We start from the raw sequence: 17,592 nt of genomic DNA on the forward strand, positions 1-17,592 counted from the left end.
CATTCAAACATTACACATCATCAGAAGGTAGTTCCTCATTACTAGCTATTCAACGAACGTCGTCTCCGAGGGAGTATATGATGATGGCTGCTTCTGCGGAACAATCTAACAAAAAAATGGTACCCTCAATGCTATCGAAGAATGGCTTTCCTTCTGAGATTTGGTCCCCGGCGAAACAGCAACAAGTGCAGGCAGACGCAGCCAACGTCACCACCGTAACGAGCAATCCCAAAAAGAGTTTCAATTTCACGCGCATTGCTGATAACTTAAGCCCTCGTAAAAAAGATTCATCTATTGTACGTAACACAATAGAGGCAAAGCAGGTGGAAGAAGTACGATATTTTAATTTTGAATCGGTGATTTCCAAGTCGGAAATACTGATAAAACCACCACCACCACCGCCCCCTCTACCATGCACCACGACCACGGCATCCACAACAGCTATAGTGTACGATGGTTCGAATTCAACGAATAGTGCAGTATCGGCTGCAGCACAGGGACAAGAAACCGTATTGAACAGCGTTAGCACAGTGCCGAACAGTTCAAGCTTTCAAGCACCTCCCTTGAAGCCGAACAAATTTTTACGACCCAACACGCTACCCCTCAAACCTGGAACATTCACACCGAAACGGCATCATGGTATCACTCCGACAAACAACACTATGCCACTGATCTCGCCGGAAACACCCAGGCCATCTAAAAGTTGTCGTGAATTGTACTTCAACGGCCACGCGTATACAAATATTGGGCTCAAATCAAGCACGAAACCATTCTACTGCACCGTTAACAAAACGCAACCGTTCTACTTTCAAACTTCCAAAAAACTTTCAATGTACAGCAACTGGCAGGTTCACCCTGAAAATGATCCCCATCCGCTCCGCTTCAGTCAGGTTGCGGTAATTGCACTTTACGACTCAAACCAACAGCGTGATAGACGATATTCAATCGCGGGTTCTCGAACAGTTCCTCTTACACTGATTGCGAGTGAAGATAGAAAGTCTGCAAATTGCAAAATCCGAATGACACCATTGGAAGTTGTCTCAAAGATTCCTTGTCATCCCCCGAATGTGCTGGCGGCCCTGGCTGCTCAGCAACCTCCGCTTCCATCTTACAGCGCAAACATTTCGCCGCTACCTCTCTCTGGAAGAGAATTCACACCATCGCCTTGCGAAAAATCTGTTGATATGCCTAGCATGCACAGTGATCCAACGGTTGGGGTTAGTACTAGTTCCTTATCACGTCATCTGTCTCCTAGAAGTGAATCGGTTGAACTAGGGCTTTCCGGAGGACTAGAAAGTACTGAAGAATACACATATGTGCGAGGTCGTGGACGTGGAAAATACGTCTGCAAGGAATGCGGTATCCGTTGCAAAAAGCCTTCCATGTTAAAGAAACACATTCGTACACACACTGATGTTCGGCCTTACTCGTGCAAATACTGTAGCTTTCAGTAAGTCCAATATTCAATTGATTATAAAAAAAGGGTTTCTTTTTAATAAACTTGTTTCTAAATTTGCAGTTTCAAAACAAAGGGAAATCTAACCAAACACATGAAATCCAAAAGCCACTTTAAGAAATGTACAGAGCTGGGATTAAATCCAATTCCGATGCCTGATGATGGAATGGATATTGATGTTGAAGGCGATCAACAATCGGTTTCTAGTGAACGTACCTCGACAATTCCGGGTGATTCTGATACTCCCACCGATACTGATGGTGATGATACGGATGATAGTGGTAAGATGTTTACGGCTGTTCGAGGAAACATAGTTTGATATTGACCATTGCTTAACGATTCCATTGCAGAAGAATCCAAAAGTCGCTTGCCAGAGCACGAGGCAGCTCAAGGTTTGCTGTCTTTGTCAATGACTAGGCCAACTTCAGCCTGTAGTAGCCTTGATGCCACATCTGCTGTCACTATTGGAGATACTGCGAGTTCTACAGCATATGCTAAGCAAACTACTAACTCTACTATGGTTCCCACTTTTGATGTTGCTTCCAACACAATGGAAGCAAACGCAGCGTCTTTTTTACAACAACAAACGATTACTTCAGAAGTATCTCTTATTTATGCCAACCATAACCAATCCACATTAATCGATCGATCTGCAACAGCGCCAGGAGCACAAACGCGGCGTATCATAACGTTTGGTAACGGACCCATGCTGGAGTATAACCTGCTGAAACATGAACAATACTATTCTGATCCTAATGTAGGGAAAAAGAAACGTGACTACGAACGGTCGTTTACAAATGCGAGTGACGAGGCAGCACAAGCGGGTGATGCGGACGATGAAGATGATACGGTTCGACCGATGGATTTGACGAAAAAATCAAAGCTACAACCCTCCAGAGACACTCCACAGATGGCGGCAACGGGATCAATAACAGCATGCCAGCTACCCTTGACTGAACCACATATAATGCAGCACGATGCGACCTCTACCAACAAAGTCCCGTTGGCAATGGTGACCCCTCAATCGGGCCAAACTGATAGATATGGATCATTACAGCATCGGGTGCTACCGAAGTCCTCTGCAACATGTCAGAATACCCACCAACCAGCTGTATCAGCTGTGGTAATGTCTGATGTGCTAACGCCAATAACCGGAACAGCCAACCTATTGACAACGCTTGTTTCTAACACGGACAAGATACCATTGATGACGGCAGTCGCCACTACTGATAGGGTTCCGACCACCGGTGGCGTAGATGAAAATGCTCACTTCCACGAGTACGTGAAGCAAAGAGCACTGCAGGATACAAAGATCAAACAAAGCCAAATTAAGTCCAGCAGTGGTACAATCGCTTTGGAGTTGGATGAACATTCACCATTGCATCGCTCCGAACATCAAACAAAACAGCAACCGACGTTGGCGTCAGCGGTTCAGGATGAAGCAGTTGTTTCATTGGGTGCCGTTTCGAAATCAGTGTCCTTGAAAACAACACAGCAACCGGTGTTAGTATCAGTTTCATCCAATGTGACGTCTTCTGATCGGGTTTATCGCATTTTCAGTGGAAAAAATGAACGTAATCGTAATATCGCCACAGTTAACAGCACTACCAGTACTTCCAGCAATTCCAGTGTATCTCAAGTCGCTGATACGTTACCATTGCATGTGAACACGCAACTAGTGGATCAACAACAACTCAATGCTATTACGCTTTCGATTAATTCCGAGGGCAATCATCCGGTAGTGCCAACGGTTACTACATCCATGCGTATGATTGCAGACGAATGTCCGCTATCTGAAAATGCCACACCGATGGATACATTGGCAGAAATTGCAGCGGGATCATTGAAGCTGGATGTTACCAAAGCAACACCGATTGAAACTACTGTAGATGTTGCTACCACGAGGATGGCCACATTATCGAGAAGTAATAGCGCTGTGTCTATTACTACTGTTGCACCGGAAAGCGCAAAATCGTTAGCTTCAGAGTATTTGAAACTTGCCAAGGCAGTCACGAGCGTGGGAAGCAGCAAAAGGAAGCGGGAAAACAGTGAAAGCGGAAGCACCGCGTCGGATCAGGAGAATACTACGTTTGCTGTGCCACCAACTATCTCTTCTATAGCAACTCCCGTTGTTATGGCAAGTGGATCTATAGCGGAAAGCAAACCGGTAGCAACAGTGGCACCTATACTAGTGAAAACAGTACCCCAGCACTCTTCGCAGCATCCACCAGTGGAGTCGGCCACGCCTGTTGGATTTTCCAATTCAAATACTAACGGCTCCACGGGGCATTCGGCGTTGAGCGCTCCATTACCGATTGGAACGGCCCCAATAACGGGGGGCCCAAGCGAGCACACTACCACTGGAATCGTACCCGTGAGGAAAGTAGTTGTAGGTGAAGACGGATTCAAAGCTTCAGGTGGAGAGTTTGTTGGTGGAGCGACATCTTCATTTACCCACATTCAAGAGGACGGGGGCAGGCCAGTTTGTGAAATTTGCCATAAGAAGTTCCACAAACTTTCGCAGCTTAGCATTCATATGAACATCCACTATATGGAACGCAAATACCGGTGCGAGCCTTGTGGTACAAGTTTCCGTTCACAGGGGCTTTATCTGAAGCATGAACGTTCAGCGACTCATCGTAACAAAGTATCAATGACAACAACATTTGGTGTTGCGACGGATACGAACCCGCGTCCGTTTTACTGTCGAGACTGTGATGTTGGTTTTCGTATTCATGGTCATTTGGCGAAGCATCTTCGATCAAAGATGCACGTACTGAAACTGGAATGTCTTGGGAAGCTTCCATTTGGAACATACACGGAAATCGAACGTTCAGGAACGAACCTGACCGAGATCGATACATCTGATTGTGAAAATTCGCTCTCGAGTCTTAAGCGTCTTGCGGTTCGATTGAATGTTAAAGATCCTGCTAAGGTACTGCCGTCTACAGTTGGCACTCCCAGAAATAGTGGAAACGAGACGGATAGTTGTGATGAAATCTTCGGAGGCGAAAATGGCGAGGATGAGCGGTCCAGTGGAACGACTACGAAGGAAAGTGGGGAACCATCATCCGAGGAATCGTCTCCAGGGGAATCTCTTCTTAATGGCAAGTCCAGCGACCAAAGGAAGGCTGATGATGTTGCAACAGATAATTCCGTGGTGGACGTGGGACTGCGATCGACTGAGTACAGTCCCTGTGAGCGGAACATCAACAACAATGTAAAACCTAACACGGACGAATCGACAGTAATTGGAGAGGGTGGAAGTCAAGTCTCTGGAGAGAAATCGTGTTTAGGTACAAAACGTTTGCGTTACTCGATCGATGTTGATACCGAAACGGCTTCGCGTGATCATGATCGAATAGATATTTCCTGAAAGATGAGTAATATGGTGATAACGTCACAGGAAGGCAACAGAAGTAGCCTTTCCGCGAATCAGAGAAAAGGAGTGCCAGGCTTTACTATAGGTTCTAAGCGATTGCAGCCGTAACCTCTTCTGACTCTATATTAATCTAAAGTGCCAATTAAACATACTTTTCTTCCAGTTTTTGTAGAAAGCATAAAATCAATTTTGTTTTGTTCATAACATAAAATATACTACTAAAATATGTTGATCTAGTATGCATTTGGTGCGTGGAAAAAGGAACATTAAATTGATGCTTGTAGATATTGTTCGACTTTGCAATGAAACAGAGTATTGCTGCGCCATTATATTGCATGTAGGATTTTGAAGGCTTCAGGTAGATAAACGCCTACAAAAGAAGCGTCATACCTGTAAAACACTTTGAATATGTTCAGACCAAATGTAAGGAATTGAAAACTGGACAGTGGTTCGAAAAACGAAACCGTACCGTTCATTCACAGATCGATAGTACCAATGAAAACATCAAGAGAACCTACGAAATAAAAAAAAATCGATCCTTGTTCCTAGGTAGCACGTATCGAGGACATGGTCGCTCAACCGAACCTAATTCACGAGCAGGGTTCGTCTTCCTTTTAAACAGTGCTGCGTAACGCAAACTACGAAGAGAAAGGAAAACATAGCATATCGTGTTATATAAAGCGCTCTACAACAAGACCAAGCGTGTTAAGATTGAATGTTGAGGAAATCGATTGGTGGCCAAAATTTATTACAACACCGACAAACATAAACCTACATAAACATTTACACATCGAAACGTTGGATAGGCTATAATACATACACATATATTTTTCTACTGATCGTCTTATCGGTTCTAGGAATATTTTAGACTTCCTGGGCCCAAAAAATATTAAAAAGAACCTCTCTTCCTTAGGATTTTTGGCTATTATATGTCCTATTGGATTACACTACGACGGTACCTCTGTCTTACATTTGTGTGCTGTCTCATCCAGATATCAGTTTTCGCTGTTAAATGCAAAAATGAAGCGAGCTACTATCTGCTCGTTGTCGCATATCAACAAACTTTTTCAACAACCAATGCCCTTTTCTACATAGAACTAACAATGTTGAACACACTAGTACAGTCGTCAATGCTGTGAGGCCAAACATTTGTTGTGATGGTTTTTTTTAGTTGAATTTAGAGATTACCTTTGTTATTCGCTATGGTTTTATGCCATATTCACGAAATATGCAATAAGATTGAGATAATTGCTTTTTATTATCCCATACATCTCTACACATCAAAGAGCACATGCATATACTTGCTTTTGTGTAATCTTTGTATTCCTATTCCTTAACATGTTTCCTCTTTTCACTGGCATACATATTCAGATGTGCATATTGCGAAACTGTCACTAATGGCGGGTTATAAAAAAATTTAACAGATCATGACAACATACGATTGTTGAGAAATTAATATTTTTGTGAAAATACAAAAAAATAAGAACAGATATTACGTCACCGTACAGGCGTACGATTACCAACATCTGATAGAAAGCAGCAAAATTGCATTAAAATACTTGTACATAACAAGATAATATGATTAAAACAAATGAGTGGATAAAAATGCCATTAGTAGACATATACAACTCAATGTTATACACAAAACATATACAATTTATTCTTAGAGAAAAAGATTTTGAAGTACAATATCAAATATAGAAAAATAAAACAAATGAAAAGAAATATCTAAAAATGGAAGAGGTTATGGCTTATACTAACTGGGGCATTTAAATAAGATAAGTGGTCGTTGATTTTGTGGTAGCCGAAATGGGGTTCTCGTGAAAAATATTATTTGTAAAATACTGTTTGTTTTGTTCTCTTGTATTAGACCGAGAATGAAATAAGCGCATGAGACTCTAGACTAATCCGACCGAGATATATTGCCTTGTGGCAGATGCACAATCTCTTTTCTAATCTTTTTGTTCTGTTTACTGGTCGAAAACGGAAATTTTGATATTCTACTGGCGATAGGCCCAGATGAAATGTTCCAAAACATACGCAGACATGTACGCGTACGCATCGCAGGTATACAGTCATCTACTGTACCCGAAAATTTCACATTCGTTAGTTTTGCTTTGCTGTGAGGTCAACCGTTACAAGTGCCTGAGAACTTTGATTCCTTTTGTGATTGTGTAGCGATGGCCGTTTCTGAGCAAAACCATCCGTTAATACCTCGAGTTGATGTCGTATTTTTGGCGTACAGATGTTCTGATATCAACAGGCAAATGCAACCGAAAGTAACGCTGGACAGCGTCTGTACGATTAGTTTATTCGAACTGGAACAACATCTACGCATGAAACGTAGCGAACGGAGTAGGATGTCCATCGACGCCTACAAACATTACAGATGGGTGAGACATTCGACTGCATTTGATGGAGAGCGACGAAGGTGCAGCAATTTTATAAATCGTTATAAACTTTACAGTACAATGCAGCACTTGTTTCTGAATTGTGTGCCATAAATGGCGGGAGAAAGGAACGGCCTCTACTACGCGTATTCCATTGGTACATCGAAACGTCCAACCGAAATGCATTCCTAATCGAGGAGAAACAGTATGAAGCAGTATCATTAGTGATGTCAACCGAAGTCGAACACTGGTACTGCAGTGCTGGCGCTGGTAAGACTACGCACGGTAAACGTGTCAGAGTTTCTGATACACAAATGCATATAGAGAGCGGTCAATCATCCATGTTAACCTCTTCGGCGCATCGGTCGTTATCTACCTCAATGGCAAGCAAACCTACCAACTCTGGACATAAATTGTGTGTCCTTGAAAACATCAATGAGGAAAGTGCTTAATACCAGTTCCACGCTTAACAGTTCGCTTTCAACGGATATAGTTAATGTGCGTTACAGACGGTCATTGGAAAGGTTGAATGTCGGAAGAAGCGGTTGAATGTAAAATCAGTAAATGTGAACTCCACCTTAGATGTTTTTAACGAATTATGCGACGAGTTTCATTTTTATTCAAAACTTTTATATGTGTTGGATATCAATAACGTATGCACTCTTGATTAATATAGACGACTACATTTCATTACACTTAAGCAGGATAATACTATCTGCCAACAGCATCTCGAAAAGTGCAAACTTCATCGTTTTACAACAAACAAAACAACCGTATTCCGCCCAAATTCACAATTTTGCTAAGTGGCGAATGAACCAGAGTTTAATTTTCTTTGCTTGAAAAAATGTTGGCTGTTACAAGAAGTATATACGTTTTGCAGACAAACGAAACAAAAGTGGGAAAAATATAGACTGCAAACGTTCATTTCTAATCATCTTGCACTAAGTGCCACAGCGTGTTTCACCTCAAATGATAAACATTTTCTTTGGACATATGTAGACAGAGGTATTTCATGGCGTAGATTATCATGTAACAACCACAGGCGAACCAGCGATACAAGCTTGCTCCCTTTAAGCGCATGGCGAATCGGTCGACATCTCCTCTTCAACTGTGATGTACATTCCTTCCTCCTCGTAAGTAGAATCATGTTTAGCAAGAATCCGCAGCAATGGGCGCAGCTTCAACCACCACTGGTGCTTTGGGATACGCTGTCTGTTGGAAGAAAAAGCATTCAAATCGACATTAATTGGAGAGATGGACTACGTTTGTCACAGATGTAATTCATCGCTTACTCAAAGTTCGTCTCGCCAATCAGTTCCTTCAGCGGAGTGAACTTATACTGTCGTCGCACCAATCCCAACAGGCAGGCAGTTTCTGGTGTTTTAGCGTCAATCGACCCGTCCGGTTTAGTGTTTGCCTTTAACTGCTCGACCAACCACTCGACGCATTTAGCTGCCATTTTGGTACCCATATTACGGTCGAATGGAGTCGGAGAGCCGCCTTGTTGCATGTGACCAAGCACGTTCGATCGCGTCGAAAATAATCCCTTACCCTCCTCGGAATACAGGCGATAGATGAACTCGGTATTGTAGTTATCGGAGGCTTTCTCGTTACGCAAAATAAGTCCACGCTGGACGCCATCGCTCATCTTCGATGCCATATGGTATACGTCCTGCTGCAAGTCCTTAATTGTGAATTTTTCCTCGTAGATATAAGCCGCATCAGCACCACCAGCCAAACCAGCCAGGGTTGCCAAATATCCGCAGTAACCACCCATAGTTTCAATGACAAACACACGTCGTTTCGTCCCTTGGGCAGATTGGCGTATACGATCACAAATCTCCGTAATTTCATTAAGACCAGTATCGGCGCCAAGCGAAAACTCGGTGCCAGGTACGTTATTAGAAATAGTCGACGGGATGACGACGAGTGGGATGCAAAATTCTTTGTAATTTGCCCGCTGATCTGTCAACTGTCCTGCGGCATGATAAGCCTCGAAGCCGCCAATGATAAGCAAAGCCTGAATGTTGAATTCCTTCAATCTGGCCGAAATCTCCTTGAATTTACCCTCTGGTAGCGTACGTTTTGTGCCTAAAAACGCGCCCCCTTGTCCAACCCAACCGGTTACATCTGACCATTCCATCTTCTTGATGTGTCCCCCAATTAGACCTTCGATACCATCATGAATGCCCATTACGGTGTCACCGCGGTAGATGCAGTTACGAACGAACGAACGCACGGCTGCATTCATACCACACGCTGGGGCGCCGATATGCATGACTGCCATTGTGTATCCGCCGATTCCTCGTCCTTGGTCGTCGAACGCACTCTTGGGTGGCTTCAACCGGGTCAACATCTTGTAGGTTTCTAGATTCCGTGCAAATGAACGACCGCGCAAGTTGACGGCGAGCTCCCAGTTCTTATCTGCCATTGCTTGGGCAACCGATTTCGTCCGTTCGACGCATTCCATCAACGGTACTCTTACCGCTTGATTACCGTCCAAAGAGACCACACATGGTTCCGTCTTGTCATCGGCTTCCATTAAAGCAAGAACAGCTTCGGCCCCCATTCGACAACCCTGAAACCAATAGCATCACTTTAAATTCCAAACGAATTCCGAATCGACATTTTAAATATTATCATATTACCAACACACGATCAAATGCGCTGGGATTGCCTCCACGCTGCACATGACCGAGCACTGTGATCCTAGTATCCTGCTGCAGTCGATCCACAACTACTTGCTTCACCTTTTCGGCAGTTATCGGATTACCATCACGATCGATCGCACCTTCCGATACGATGATAATGTTTAGCCGCTGTCCTGCTGACCGCTCCTATTGGTTTCGTTACATTCCATGGGGGAAAAAAATTTAAAACAAAGAAAAAGAGTAAATAACTTGATTATTAGAGTCCGTGTCAAAGCAAATGCTGTCAAAGCAATGCTGTAGAATATGATATCATTCATGCCCCTGTGCCAATGAATGTATATGAGAAGGAAGATAGAATGGAAAGGAATGGGATAGCGAGGTTATCAGATAAAGCAAATTAAAACTGATTATTGGCAGGAAATGGTTTCTGAATTGACCAGCTTAATGTTTTACCTTTACTTATTACACGCAAACAAGTAAAAAAAAGCAATCGATGGGGCTCATAGATCTGCTCACAAGAAAACTGATAATTTTGAAAAACATAATGCAAGAAGCAGAAAATTATAAAGCCAGCATTCCGACGCAGACGAATGCGATGGTCGCATTTTTTTGCTGAGTGTGATGTGAATTGTTGCAAGAAAAAAAACTATTGCTCATGTTATTGAATTTAATTCTACTCTTTGTGTACCATGCTTGATGATTATGTGACACTGAATGAATACTAGCTAATGGCAAGCAGCACAAAGCAAAGCATTTAAAACACTACCAATTCTGCATAGCTGCATACAATGTGTGAACCAAACGATTACATGTAACCTAAAGTTGATTAAATCAAGATGGTACACAGAAATACAGAATTGCTAAAACTGTGATGCATGACATCGAAATGTGGGTATTTGAACTTCGCTGTTGGTTGTTGTGTTGTACCCTGCCGAAACATAAATGCAACATATCATCATCTTTACTGCATCTATTACGCTGCCTCAACAAGCTGATACTGTATTTTTTTCCGTTCGTTCGTTTTCCCCTCCCTTTTGTAACACTTTTTCAACCAAAAGTAAAATCGGAATATATGCTGTACAATCACAATCACGTTGTATAATAAAACAAATGATATGAACAATGATTGGCAACAAATAACAAAATCACAACCATAAAGCATACAAAATTATTCCAACATTATGAGAAACCTTGCATATTTTTGTAATTTTACTTCTCAGTTAAAGCTTGTCTAGGACTGTTTTGAAGAATGGAACGGATAAAATGGAAAGGGCTTGGAAAAAGGATGTAATGTTTGGTTTATCAATTTCGATGGCTACGGGATATACTTCCGGAATATTTTTGTTGGGTTGGTTAGACTAATTGATTTAGGATTGGAAACCCATGTTTTGTACTGGCCGTACATTTTCGTATGTGTAGTAAGCATGAAGAAATTCGTTCGTACCTGCAGTATCTTTTTACATAATTTCTCTGGCCAATTATGCACTACTGGATCTTCCGGAATGAATACATAGTCTGCCTCGCTTGCTAAAGCAGCCATTATGGCTAGGTAACTACAAACACACGATAATAATAAGGAAAACATTGACAAAAGTAGGTAGTTTCATCAGGCACCAATGAAATTCTGAGATCAGTTATTACAACAAAATAAAACGAAGGAGTAACGTAGAGTTGGGCATAGTGGTTTAATAGTAGATAGGTTTGCTTCTGTACGGAGCTAATTTACATAATAACTGGATTTGCAAATTCTTTAAATAGTTGATCCTTTAGAAACGTATTGTATACATGTACAGTTTAGTTGAAAAAATATAACACCAATTTCGGTTCAATTTAATTGCGCCCTAGGAATCCATGTTTTATGCATGAACAGAATAAACTAACGAGTTATGAAAAACATAAAAGCCAAACAAATGACACGATGAGTCTACTAGAATCAATATTATTTGATTTTCTTTGCTAATACATAATTTTATGTGAATTTATTTATGACTTGAACAAGCTGGTGCGTGCAGTCAGTGAACACAATTCGAGCTTTCAATATTAGAAAGCTGGCGTGATGCAATTGATGGATAGCAATAATTTGGATTCAATCGTTGCGGATATGAGCAGAATGAAATTGAATATTGCTTTCATTTCTTCTTTTCTTTTTATTTTTTTGTTCGCTTGCCTGTGTCAACTGCTTGCAGAGACGTTCCGGCCAATCGGGTTTCGGAGGATCTTCCGGAATGAAAATGTAATCAGCTTCGACGCAAAGACCTGCCACTACTGCCAAGTAGCTGTGAAAAACATGAGCACACAAGATACGATGGTGTCTATGCATGATATATGTTTCCATGATATGATTATTCTATGAATCTGATGAATGAAAAGGGCAAAATATTTCAATCAATTGACACAGAATAACCATTACTCTGAAATGAACCGATATATCGTTGAGCTTGCTGTTTTGCAACCGAATTTGTACCGCGACTATGCAGTATGATAAAATCGAGTCCAGACACAGCGGAGTGGAAATACATGAGTCACCATTTATGGAAAGGATAACATGTAATAAGGTATTCAAGGAAAATCTAGAGTTCGTGCAAAGTAATGTTTAACTAAATTGCACGTTTGTGTGTGTTTTGCTGTCGGGCATATATTTTATCATGAAGATAGTGTTATCCACTAGACTGAAAAGAGTGTTAACAGTACGCCAAACGGGACATTAGCACGCATGCAAATCCATTCTATTATGTCACCAATAGGGAATTCTGCATCTTAAGAGTAAAAGAAAAAACATGGATAGGAATAGATATGCTAATTAACAGATAATCGCACGTTAGTGATGCCTGTGCGATGATCGATGATGGACAACATTTTGGGGAGGATTTTGTAATGCCTTGTAAAAAGAGGGACGGCTTGCCTGTTCAAGTTTATCGCAGATCTTTGTTTCCCAATCGCGGGGTGGGGGTGACTCGGGTATAAAAACATAATCGGCCTCCGAAATCACACCTGCAACTACCGCCAGATAGCTGATGATTTCAAGTAATTCGAGTTAAGGGGTCCCAAAAAGAAACAATTGGTAATTACCATACGGGGCTTATTTTGCTCGGGTCCACTGATTGCTTATAATTTTGCTTTATGCCGGAACGACTGGATCTAAATTGATTAGACCTTTGATGGCCAAGTAAACTTACCCGCAGTGACGGCCCATGACCTCCATGATGAAAGTACGCTGATGGGAGTAAGCGGTGCTGACGATCGCATCGATTGCTTCGATAATACGATGTAACGCCGAGTCTGTGCCGATTGTCATATCAGTGCCACAAAAATCGTTATCGATTGAACCGACCATTCCAGCAATGTGCAAGCTTTTGAACTTAATACGTTGATCCTGGGTAATACGATTGCTGGCCAGCAACTCATCCAGCAAACTGCCCCACTCCTGACGGAACAAATTAGCGCCGGTTAGGGACCCATCACCACCGATCACCACCAGATTCGTGATTCCTCGAGAAATAAGATTGTAGGCTGCTTGCAGTCTTCCCGCACGCTCCCGAAAATCTGTACAACGAGCCGATCCGATAACTGTTCCGCCTCGATGAATTATGCTTGACACAGAAGACCAGTTTGCCTCGACTATATTGTCTCCCCCGTCGACCATCCCTTGGTAGCCTTCACGTATGAAATAGACCTATGCATGAAAAAATAATATTCATATAACTCCACATTCGTACACTTTCGTCATGCACCGTAAATTATTAGATAAACGTTAGTTTCATCGAGCCACATAGAAACAAGTAGCAGCCATATATTGCGATAAACAAATAACCTGGCGTCTCCATTTACCTTAGAGCCAGCTCTTTTATGTTACGCTGTAGTGTTATCTGTTTTCGTTAGTTTTCTAACAACAAATATTTTGTTGTCAAACAAGCCTTATTGCTCATAGGTGATCAATCGATCGGAAACCAAAACCATCCGATCAATAGATTATGTAATCCTTTTCAGACTTAGAAGAAAAAAGAAAAAGTCGCAATCCACCTCATTGCACCGGGATTGCTAAACATTGGCGAATTTTACTTTTAAATTAAACAACGCCTGTGTTATATTATCGGTGGATGGCAATCAAACACACGATCAAGGCCGAATTCTGTAGCCTTCAAGCATCATCAACCTGAATATATGTATGTTGCTTGGCATATTTTTAGTTTTCACGTACGATTGTCCTTCCAATGGACCCTGATAGGTGATATCGTTTGATAGGCATCGTTTCGAAAATCCCTGCTAATGGCATATTGGTGTATGTGTTTTAAGAAGGTTAAGTAGTTATATTGGAAGCTTCATGCTGCCTTTCGAAGATAGTTGTTGTTGGCACATCATCTAGAAAAGCGTTATGTTGCGATGGCACAAGAATGTATTTTTAGAAATTGATTGCGAAAAAAGTTATTCATTACCACAGCAAAGTTCATAGCTGTAGTGAAGCTGAGCTGTAATGTGTAGCTAAGATCATTTTGACTAGTTCAAACTACGGACTATTACATTACCTTACATCCTACGTAAATTCCCATCCGCACTACTGCGCGGACAGCGGCATTCATGCCTTGGGAATCTCCACCGCTGGTAAAAACTGCGATACCCTTCCCTTTGTGGGCTCCATGCTGGATGAAACGCTGAACCTGAGCACTTGACATCCTCCCGCCGATTCTTTGTTAGTTTCTAGGAAGTCTGTTTAAATAAAAAAAGGCAAAAATGCAAAATTGATCATCGAGCCTGATGCAAAACACTGTCTCGGTCCGGCATAGTGTGAAGTAAGTGGGTTGGAGGTAAGATCTAATTAGCGAGTGATGCGATGGATGGAGGTTGGATTTTTGCGAAATTTCGAATGTAACCAATCCTGCATGAGACGCTGACGCGAATACCGCTTAACAACTGATACCCTTTATCACTTTCACTACTAGTTGAGGAAAAAATGATCTGGTTACATCATGTTCGTAACCAAAGCATCTATCAATAAATAATCACTGTTTTAGCATCAATCTGCAATCCAGAACCCACTTCGCCAGGAAATTTGAATTTGTTGAACTTTTTTCACAACGAAAAATTCAAACCAATTAAGAAGAATCCGCGAGATACAAAGTTGGTTCCAGCATCTGCACGGATCAAATCGGATAGCACTGGATATGTACTGGATATACACTGATTATCTAATTCGTTCAAGTTCAATTCAAGCCGGTTGAAAACGAAAACCCTAGGCCGTTCCGTTCACGTACCACGCTCTTGATCAGTTGCTTGCTAGGAGGAAAAGACGCCGTTACCAAGATTCACCCAGATTCACCAAGAAATCCGAATAAAAATCCATTCAAGGTGACCCCGCAAACAAAACGAATTTTTGAGTGTGCGTGAAAGCATGCGTCAAATGGATTGGTGCGAGACATATCGTGCATTTGTGTGCGTATCATCCGCCCCTACCCAGTAGGCCCACCTAGAAGCAATATTTAACAAAAAAATAAAAATATTTTTTAAATTTAATTCGTAATGAAAACGTTGATTGAACAAAAATGCCATAAAATCGTGATTATAAAATAGTCAGGCCTCTGTTCCGTCGGTTCCAGGTGCCTTGATAATTTTCAACGGACGGATGTCCTTTCGTGTTTCTTCCAAGCTCGGGGGCAGGAGCAAGTTCATGTCTACCAGTGGTGCTGGTCGATTAATAATTCACAAAAGTACTGGGCCAATCGCGAGAGGACCTCTGGCTGGTTACTGATCAAGTCTGCGGCGATTGATCTATCCGTTTGGACGTGGCTCCATTTGGGAATACCCACGTTGCTTTGTGGATATCTCTTCGCGCAAATTACTTAGGGCATTGGTCGATAGCACTGAGAAAGCGGCCGTAGTACAGGTCCTTCTCCTCCTCAGTTTTATCCTCGGTGGGGGCGTGAACATTTATCAGCTACTATTGGAAAAAGCTGCCTTGCAAGCGTAGGGTGCATAGATTTTCATCAATGACCCTGATATCGAACTTCATCCGTTGACCTACGACGAAGCCCGTCCCAAGAATGTGGTGTTCCGCGTGGCAGCTATAGTATATGTTGTAGCGTGTGCAACCACGTCTATTCCGAACGTGCGCTGCCTAGTTAGCGTATCTCTTGTAGTACTACTAGGTCCATGTTTAACTTGGCTATTTCCAATGGGCCCCGTGAGGACGCGACGAGTAGGAGTTAAGGAAGGAGAGCCTATATTAGCCTAGGGCTTTGGATCCTAACCTCATTTGTAAAGCAACCTTTTCATCAAAACTAATATTTGAAATTGTCAAATTGTTCGAAGCAGTAGCGGCCGCCGGTAATGGCAACGATAAAAAGAATCCGCCGTTCACGAAAGCTCGTAGAATAATCCTTGTTCTTTCATTAGCAAATATAACAACCTGCATCCTTTTATGTCTTCTTTATTTCTCAAATAGAGCGGAAACATAGTAACCTTGTAATGTGGTTGCTGTTTAGCGAGAGCTTAGCGTTGTGACTGGTTTCCTGTTAAATAACTGTTTCCCATGCTGGCTATTGTTGCGAGTTTCAAAGGTTTCGTTAAACTCCCTTTCTTGCTGTTGAGATCAAACAACTGCCCTTGCAACAATTATTTTCTGTGTGAGTGCGTTAGCTGTTGTTACCTGTTTCCCCTTCTATTTCTCCTTTTTCGGTGTCTTCTCCTTTTGACATAATTTCACGGTATTACAGATCCGTCCTTTGCTATGTCCTATGTTTGATTAATGACGACGACGACGACGACGACGATTTGACTTTTGTTGCTGTTGTTGTACAAGAGTAATAATTTCCATACGCTGTTCTCCTCTTTTTTGGCAAATCTGTTTATTGTTCACCCTTTCGTTCCCAACAGATACAAGCCTGAGACAGGTAGTATGCATGAATATGCCCTAGGTAGACCTCATGGATCTCAGGCTTAATTTGTCTGTGGAAAATATTGATGTTGACTTTCAATGATATACGACGACAGAATTGTTAATCAATTGCATCACCGTTTCTCGGCCTGCTATATTTGCCTTTACATAGGCTGCATTGGGTTTAGTTTCTCATGACTGCAAAGAATCTGGAAAGACATTTTTCTCCATTGATTAATAAAATTAAAGTAACACATGTAGTTGCGTTTACACCATTTTCCATACTAAATGGAAAACGCCATCCTCCTTAAGTTCTTATAATTAAAGAATTTCTTAACACTCCATCATCTTGTTCAACAACGATCATCGTTTTATAGTGAAGGTATTGGGGATTGCAGCTATTTCATTCTAGTTTCACACAGAGCACCGCCGTTCGTAGCATTCTTTCCGATCAGTGAAACACTTAAATTCTGCTTTGTTCTTTTTGTGAACTGGAAGGTATGGGATGAGGTATACCATCGTCCAACATTATCCAGTGCTCTACCAACAGTTGTTACTGACGTCACCAACTGTTGCGCTTCAAGAAACATGTTATTTATGACCGTGCGTCATGGAGCAACCGTGCACTCTCTCATTCGGATGAACAGATTAAAACGGGAACGTTCTTGAGTGCAGAATACGAGCATTGGTCAGTGACAGCCACTTAGTACACATTTTGGGGAAAGGGCCATTGTGTGTGTAAACATTTATAGAAACTTTGCCATTACATATTGATGAAGAATTTTTCATTCCTTTTCACAAAAGGGGAACGCCCCGCTCTTACAATCTTACTTCTACAATAGTAC

The 17,592-nt window shown here is 41.8% G+C and overlaps 3 protein-coding genes across 13 annotated transcripts in view; 2 read left to right on the forward strand and 1 right to left on the reverse strand.

Moving 5' to 3' along the window:
- The window catches only part of LOC125954899 (uncharacterized), a 22,523-nt gene extending 15,995 nt beyond the window's left edge, over positions 1 to 6,528 (forward strand). For all 7 annotated transcript variants that reach the window (XM_049685554.1, XM_049685551.1, XM_049685556.1 and 4 more), the window contains 3 exons: positions 1 to 1,450; positions 1,520 to 1,737; positions 1,807 to 6,528. The exon at positions 1 to 1,450 is cut by the window's left edge and continues 2,467 nt beyond it. In XM_049685554.1, coding sequence (XP_049541511.1) covers positions 1 to 1,450; positions 1,520 to 1,737; positions 1,807 to 4,832 — 4,694 coding nt within the window. In that variant the 3' untranslated portion in view covers positions 4,833 to 6,528. The remainder of the gene's footprint in view (positions 1,451 to 1,519; positions 1,738 to 1,806) is intronic.
- Positions 6,529 to 6,646: 118 nt separating this feature from the next.
- Positions 6,647 to 8,275, forward strand: LOC125954908 (uncharacterized). Its single transcript, XM_049685579.1, has 2 exons — positions 6,647 to 7,231; positions 7,306 to 8,275. Exons 1-2 carry the CDS (start codon positions 7,019 to 7,021, stop codon positions 7,678 to 7,680), a joined length of 588 nt encoding a protein of 195 aa, XP_049541536.1. The 5' UTR covers positions 6,647 to 7,018; the 3' UTR covers positions 7,681 to 8,275.
- On the reverse strand, positions 7,812 to 15,229 carry LOC125954902 (ATP-dependent 6-phosphofructokinase). 5 transcript variants are annotated; one of them, XM_049685568.1, is made up of 7 exons: positions 15,129 to 15,229; positions 14,403 to 14,583; positions 13,056 to 13,552; positions 12,782 to 12,890; positions 9,877 to 10,065; positions 8,521 to 9,806; positions 7,812 to 8,440 (listed from the first exon to the last, which is right to left on the reverse strand). In XM_049685568.1, the coding sequence occupies exons 2-7, from the start codon at positions 14,547 to 14,549 to the stop codon at positions 8,299 to 8,301; spliced, it is 2,370 nt and encodes a 789-aa protein (XP_049541525.1). In that variant the 5' UTR covers positions 14,550 to 14,583; positions 15,129 to 15,229; the 3' UTR covers positions 7,812 to 8,298. The 5 variants fall into 5 exon arrangements, with proteins under 5 accessions (XP_049541525.1, XP_049541522.1, XP_049541523.1 ...); XM_049685565.1 differs by lacking the exons at positions 12,782 to 12,890; positions 15,129 to 15,229 and adding exons at positions 11,324 to 11,432; positions 14,795 to 14,909; XM_049685566.1 differs by lacking the exons at positions 12,782 to 12,890; positions 15,129 to 15,229 and adding exons at positions 12,047 to 12,155; positions 14,795 to 14,909.
- Positions 15,230 to 17,592: the final 2,363 nt, after the last annotated feature.

This window comes from Anopheles darlingi, chromosome 3, assembly GCF_943734745.1.
Source record: "Anopheles darlingi chromosome 3, idAnoDarlMG_H_01, whole genome shotgun sequence".
Taxonomy (NCBI): domain Eukaryota; kingdom Metazoa; phylum Arthropoda; class Insecta; order Diptera; family Culicidae; genus Anopheles; species Anopheles darlingi.